This window comes from Mus pahari, chromosome 7 (assembly GCF_900095145.1).
Source record: "Mus pahari chromosome 7, PAHARI_EIJ_v1.1, whole genome shotgun sequence".
NCBI classification, from domain to species: Eukaryota; Metazoa; Chordata; class Mammalia; order Rodentia; family Muridae; genus Mus; species Mus pahari.
Window position 1 is genome coordinate 65659935 of NC_034596.1, and position 7407 is coordinate 65667341.

General features: G+C 46.8%; 1 protein-coding gene across 2 annotated transcripts in view; it reads left to right on the plus strand.

Annotated features, from left to right (window-relative positions):
* Positions 1-960: 960 nt before the first annotated feature.
* Positions 961-7407, plus strand: part of Abhd12b (abhydrolase domain containing 12B) — a 30577-nt gene continuing 24130 nt past the window's right edge. Inside the window, exons 1-2 of one of the 2 annotated variants that reach the window (XM_021202594.2) lie at positions 961-1092; positions 6410-6537. In XM_021202594.2, the coding sequence (XP_021058253.1) occupies positions 995-1092; positions 6410-6537 (226 nt within the window). In that variant the 5' untranslated portion in view covers positions 961-994. The remainder of the gene's footprint in view (positions 1093-6409; positions 6538-7407) is intronic. The other variant, XM_021202595.1, reaches the window with a different exon arrangement.

Genomic DNA, 7407 nt, shown 5'->3' on the forward strand with positions numbered 1-7407 from the left:
TTTTTTTTTTTTTCTTTTCTGAAAAGGTCCATTTTCTCCCCAGTGGAAGAGTCCCCTGTACCAGGGCTTCACAGTCAAAGCCTACCTAGGACCCCCATCACAAAAAATCACATCTGGCTTTAGGGCATGGTATGCTTTGGTCAGGGTGGAAGCCTGGATGCTGGCATTACATTACATCTTTTTTTCTCCTCATCCCCACCCTTTAGCCCTGACAGCTTCTGTGCAGCAGCTCTGGCAGGCCCGTGGCTCCTGCTCTTAGGAGAAAGCTACCGGAATATAACTTGTACCAGGTAGCAGCTGTCTCAGGTGACCACTAACCTTGGCACGAGGATAGACTCTGCTATACACTGATAAGGAAACAAAACATCAAAAAGATCTTCATTTTGGATACATGAAGTCATTGTGTAGCTCATAATCCCTTGGCCTGAACGGTGTTTTACATAAATCATGTGTTATTTCATGTTTATGTGTTTTGCCTGCATGTGGATCTGTCTGAACACTACTTTCATGCCTAGTGCCCTCAAAGGCCATGAAACCCTCTGGATCTGGAATTATAGACTATGTGCTGTTGCCTGGAAAAGCACTCAGTGCATTTGACCACCAAGCAGTTTTTTCTAGTCTTTCAACTATTTCTTAAACAAAGGGAACCAAAGAAATTCTTGTGACAGCCATGACAGGCAGATTTTACAAAGCCGTGCCTAGAAAACTACTGTCAAGATTTTATAGGGATATTTAATGAAAAGCAATGGAAATGAAACGAATGGATACAGAGTTATCTATGTATCAATGCATTTCTATTCATCACCTGCTTGCCTGGGTAGGAGACCAACCAAGGAGGAAGCCCCAGCTCCTGCGATGGGTGTGACCTCAGGCAGATGGCCAAGTTTTCCTCTGGGTAGAGGAGGGGGGCGGAGCAAGAGCAGCAGGGGAGGAGAGGGTAAGCCTGGTCCCTGGAAGCCTGTGGCAGCATCCTCAGCAGTGGCGGCACCTCAGGATGGACGCTAGGGACTGTGAGGCTGCATCCCAGGACTCAGGGCCCCCTCCCTGTTCCCCTGTGACCTCCTGGTGGGCTATGGTCCTGAGGAACCTGAGGTGAGTGTGCTTGATTGGTCAGTCACCTAAACAGCCCTTGTCCAGTTCTATGCATGGCTAGGCAGTTGCTGGGGCCTCCCTGTCCATGGTTCTCCTAGGTCTGGAGGGCACTCAAGTTTTAGGGCTGGTTTTGGGGTGGGGGGACTTTGTGGCTTGCACATTCTTGCTAACGCCTGGGTTACTGAAGATCGCATTATCTATCCCAGCATTCAAATCCGACCTAGGCCCGAGAGGCCAGCAGGTTTGACTTTTTAGGAAGGTCTGAGAGCTTTGGAGACGAGGCTCCAAAAAGTTTCTCTTATCTGCTCAATTTACAACTCTACAGGATGAATTTAAATATTACTAATAACAGAGGCAGCCAAAAACATGCGCTGTGCTGTAATCGGAGGTGCAATCTTTGCAGGGCAAAGGCATGTGTAGGTGGAAAAGATTCCTGGCTCTTAGGTATGGGTTCCCAGGAGTGTATTTAAAGGACTGGCTGAACTTCTGGGGGTATTGGAATCACTTTGTATATATGGGGTTACTTGTATAAATTCTTATTATTCTTTATGCCTGAAAATGTCTGTTTATTGTTATGTTTTGTTTGTTTTTAAATATTGTCTCCCATTGAGTCCATGGTCTGATCAGTCATCCTCGGCCTTGTTGGCTTTGGAGCTAGGTCCTGAGTGTGAGGCAGTGGGCTCAGGAGGTGTGTGTATCCCATTTGTTTCTTTGAGTTGATAATCTGGTTACGTTTCTTGTTTCTGTTTCATTTTATTTTGTGTTAGTTACAAGTACTCTCTGGCCACAGCTACACACTGGAGATGTCACTTTGGAATGTTCCAGGGTTGATGACAAACAGGGAATCTTTGCTGTCCTATCCCCCACTCCACCCCCACCCCCAGCCAGGTATAGAGGTTGGAGAGTGGGTGGCATCGCATCATGCCAGTTACACTTTACCCCTTGACATGAGAAGCCCCCCCCCTTCCCCAGTTCTCTATAACACCAGTGGTTGATGGTTCAGCCCTCACTAGGTAGGGAAGGGCATCTCTTCCGTAGATAATCAAAGCTACAGTTCACAGTCCTGGAGAGCCAGCCATTTTGCTGAAAATAGTTGTTGCTAGGATCCTCTGCTTCATGCATCACTAATTAGTAAAAAGCAAGTCTCCCTAGACTCAAGAAATGCTTCCCCAGAGAATGGCCTACTGCTGGGCGTGGTGGTGCACGCCTTTAATCCCAGCACTCGGGAGGCAGAGGCAGGCGGATTTCTGAGTTCGAGGCCAGCCTGGTCTACAAAGTGAGTTCCAGGACAGCAAGGGCTACACAGAGAAACCCTGTCTCAAACAAACAAACAATCAAACAAACCAAAACAAAACAAAACAAAAAAAGAATGGCCTACTGGTGCCTTTTCTTCACTGAGCAGAGAATTGTTGATCTAAAGGGAGTCTGGCTGAGGCACAGACCCAGTTCCAGCACCCAGTCTTTTGCTGCTGCTGTAAGCCAAGGGAGTTTGGATTCACCAGTGTTCCCAGGGTGCTGACCTTGCTCAGCCCCCTGTAGCACTGCACCTAAGGTGATGTGGCGTGAGGCAGAAGGAGGTCGCTTCATCAAGCACTCTCTGCAGCGACAGAGTTTTAGTGATGTCCTAGTTTGCTTTCTTTCGCTGTGATGAAACACCACGACCAACAGCCAGTTGGGGAGGTAAGGGTTTATTTCATCTTACAGCTCACAGTCCATCCTGATGAGAAGTTAGGGTACAAACTCAAGGCAGGAACCGGAGGCAGGAGCTGAAACAGAGACCATGGAGGAGTGCTGCTTTCTGACTTGCTCATCCTCCTTTTAAAAGTATGTAGGCCCACTTGCCCAAGGATAGTGCACTCTGGTGATCTATCTGGGCCTTGCCACATCAGTCATAACTGATGAAGAAAAAGCCCCACATAGTTATTTACAGACAACCGTAATGAAGGTACTTTCTTAATTGAAGCTCCTCTTTCTAGTAACTCTAGCCAGTGTCAAGTTGACAAAAAAAAAAAAAAAAAAAAAAAAAAACTAACCCAGACACGTTCCCAGTTAGTATACTTATTTCAAAAGTTCATCTGATACAGTTACTACCTAAGGTGGATGGAATGACAAGAGTAAATCCTAAAATAGGAAAATGTAAAATATCCCCAGGAAAGATGCCGAGAGGAGGAAGGATGGCAGTCAGGCACATCAGTGGACAGCTAGAAGTGACTGCAGGACAATCAGGCATCTTTTCAGCCAGCTCTGGAGGGAAGTCACAATCAGATATGTCACCTCTAGCGACACATCAGGCGTTCCTATGTCTGTCCCTTTGCACATGGCCCATGTCTCATGTGCCCCTGCACATGCACCACGGGCTCAATAAAAGCCTCGGTCTCCTTAGCCCCTTCTTTCTCCTTTCCTCCCTCTCCCAGAGGCTGCCTCTATTTCCCTTCCCAATAAACCTCCCACGTGAGACCTGCTACACAGTATGATTTGTTTGGGACTCACCGAGTAGTTCTAACAAAACCTAAAGGCAGTTTTTCTCCTAGCTTGGCCAGTGAACCAAGTCATCTCATTTTTGCATCAATGGGAGCAAAGAAAATGGGCAAAAATATCTGCACTTGCAGAACTCACGTTGGTTAATTTTCAATTATAGTTAAAGTATAAATAAGTTAAAGGATGAAGACCTCACGTCCCCACTGCCTCCTCCATTGCTACTTTTTCCCTTATAGAGAAAATGCATCTGTCAGCCTTCACCATATGGGTCAGCAGGTTCTGACTGGATTTGACCCTGTGCCTGGCAGAGAGGTCTATCAAAGAAGCTGTGCTATGCCACACGGTTCTCGAGACCTGGCACATAGTGGAGAAGATGGGCAACCAAGGGTTAATCTGAATCTCTGCTCCTGAGTGGGAAGGGTAGAAAGGAAAAGGGGCAGAGTCACGGAGGGAAGGCCGATGCATATAAGCTTTGTCAGCAAGAAAATACCTGAGTGCGTGCAGGATGCAAAGAGATGGGTCCTGCTGGAGAGGGTATAACCTGGTACTCCTTGATCTGCACAAGGGATGGAGGTACAACATGTCTTAGTATTTGGGATACCTGTCTGGCTGAATATCATCTGATCTGGTTCCCCAAAAGCTGGCTTGTGGGTGCTCTGGACAGGAGTGGGTTGCTCCACATAAGCTCCAGCGAGTTTTCACCAGGAGGAATCACCCAGTGAGGTCCTCTGCCCCCCCCGTGAGGCACCCTGCATTTGCAGCCGCGGCTGATCAAAAGGCAGGTGAAAGAACACCCAGGTTCCAAGGAGGCTGTTTGATGTGGCCAGCCAATAGCCAGGACAGTGGCTGGAAACTGTCTCCCCTGCTCAAATCAGGTCTGCTAGCCACTGGTGACTTTTGATCCTCTGCTGATCTGTGGGAAGTCAAATTGACAACCCTCTCATTAAAAGAAGCACCTTTGCATTATTGATGTGGGGGGATCAGGTCATTCTCTTCTTTTCCTGCAGAGGCTCTCACTGAAGTGCCTTGAGCTATTTGAGAAAAAGGTCCTGTATAAATTATTCCTTTAAAAAGAAAGAAAGGAAGAAAAAAAAAAAAGGAAGAAAGAGACGTTATTTCCTTCCAATGCCCCTGCACCCCAAGCAGACAGACCTTCAAAAGGTAACTTAGCAGGAGACTACCCTGCCTACCTTCAAAAGATAACTGAGGGGGTGCCCAGAAGGCAAGGCAGGGATGCAGGGATGCGGGATGCTGGATGCGGGATGCTGGATGCAGGGACAGTTAGGAGGCTGGAAGCCTGCTTCACAGACTCTGCTCCTTCTGCCCCAGTTTCCTTGATCTGGGGCTCAAAGCAGAGCCTCGGGGCTGGGATTTTCATCTCTAAAACAATGCGCTGCCCTTCCTGCTGCCCTCCTGGAGGTTTCTTCAGAGTGTTATGAAACAATCCTCTTCATGTCTTTCTTGCTGGTTCTGAGGGTAAGCAGTTGCTCATGTGTGACATATTTACTTGAAGATCTACCGGTTGCTCAGAGCTTGCACGGTTTTTCCAGTACTGGTAGCCGCCTCCAACACCCATGTGTCATCATCTCTCTTCACACATCTTTGGTTTTTAATTCATTAACACTTGAGGGAGAATTGTTTTAGCAGTTTGGCCAGTTCCATAACAGAAGGCTCCTGCAAATACAGGGGCAGAAAAAGGGGGAAGAAGTTAAGGAGGAAGGGACTCTGAGACAGGGTGAGGGGGCAGAGGAAGAAGGGAGTGTGAAGACCGTTCCTTGGGAGCAGAATTTTGTTGGAGGCCTGCATAGCTGTTCTTGGGGTCCTCTTTGCGGGGCCCTCTTTGCATGCATGGGAAGCACATAGAACTCAATGAATCCGTGACATCTCGTTGGAGATCAGGGCACACAAGCAGACTTTGCGGGCTGTGCCCTTGGGAAGGAGGGAGTCCTGACTTTTGAAACTCCTCATATGCAAAGCTAGGTGATAGCAGTTACCACCTGGTAACTGGAGTAGCAGAGGGATCGGGCAACCCTCAAACAACCTTACATTAAGCAATTAATGCTGATCTGTTTCCATAGGGAAAAGGGTTTGCATAACAAGTGTAACAAGTGACAGGGATATACTTCTCAAAAGTAGGACCCAATCTTGAACTTCATGAAAAGTGTGGCTCCAGACAGAGGCGGCCTGGCTCTAGCTCTGTTGAAGCCCCTTGGGGTCCTTTCCTGTCCCTGCTTCTCAAGGGTCCTTCTTCTCTCAAAGGCAGGGTCTTCTTCCACAGGCTGCTTTCTGAGACCCAGTCAGAAGAGCGTGGTTCTAGTGGCTGCTCACTCAGAGCTGACGGGGCTAGGAGCTGAGGTAGCACTTGAAGCAGGGACTAAGCTGTCTGGAGCTGCTTATGTCCACCGTTGGGGCCCCACTCAGGCCTCCTATGCACTCTTCACTCAGATGCATGGTCGTAGCTTCTCTCCCTGTTCCATCCATATTTGGCTTTGGCAGGGACCAACAGGGGCTCTGTTTGATGGCCGCCTTTAGCTGGCTGCCCCTCAGCTCCACTTTACACAGTTACATGCAGATGTGTGAAGGATTTCGCTTACATGCCAGGGTTAGCCTCTGGAATTGGATTTGAATTGTTGTTTTTTTTGGGGGACAGGGTTTCTCTGTGTAGCCTTGGTCATCCTGGAACTTGCTCTGTAGACCAGGCCTGCCGCTGCCTCCTGAGTGCTAGAATTAAAGGCAGTCACCACCACCAGCACCGGGCTGGATTTGAATCGCAAGAGACAAACAAGCCAAGACAAAACTTGGGCTGATCTTGAAAAGTTTATTCCTCAATATTTTGCAGGCTTTTCCCATGCTTCTGCTCAGCACTTGGGAGTAAAATAGCTGCCGAATACAGAAGCTTCACCAGTAAATCTTTAAAGGAACACATTTTCCCTCCTCTGATGAATATGCTGACATATTTAAATTGTAGTAAGTATATACTGTACATAAATATTCCTACATAAATTCTCCCCATTAGAGAACTCACTGCTCTTACAGTCACAACACACACACAAAAAAACATTTGTTTTGAAACCCTGGCTAGACTCACATGGTCAAAAACTACTGAATTGTATCCAAACTGTTATAAAATGTGTGTATGTGTTTGTGTGTGTGTGTGTGTGTGTGTGCACCCGTCTTTGTGTGTATATGTGTGTATGTGTATGTATATTTATGTATGTCTCTGTGATGTTTGTGTGCTCATGTACATGTGTGTGCCTGTATGTTTGTATGTATGTATGTATATGAGTATATGCATATGTGCGTATGCATGTCTTTCTGTATTTCTGTGTATGTGTATGTATATATATGCATATATATGTATGTGTATATATATAAGTATATGTGTATATGTATGTATATATGTATGTATGTGTATATGTGTGAGTATGTGCGTATGTGTATATGTGTGTGTATGTATTTGTGAGTATGTGTATGTATGTGTATGTATTTGTATGTGTGTGTGTCTGTTCATGTTGGGTGTTCTCCATCAGTCTTCTCTTGCTGAAGACTAGTTCCAGATCTGACTAGTCTCAGTAGTTTACCTGGGGAATGCTATGCTTTTCTTCGCTGTTGCTGAGATTTTAGGCTGGCTGCCATGTCTGCCCACTTTTTTATGTGGGTCAGGTGGGTCCTTACTCTTGTTCTTATGCCTGTGTGGCAAGCAAACATTTTATCCACTGAACCATCACTCCAGCCCTCTGGTCATTCTTCTTCTCCTTCTCCTTCTCCTTCTCCTTCTCCTTCTCCTTCTCCTTCTCCTTCTCCTTCTCCTTCTCCTTCTCCTTCTCCTTCTCCTTC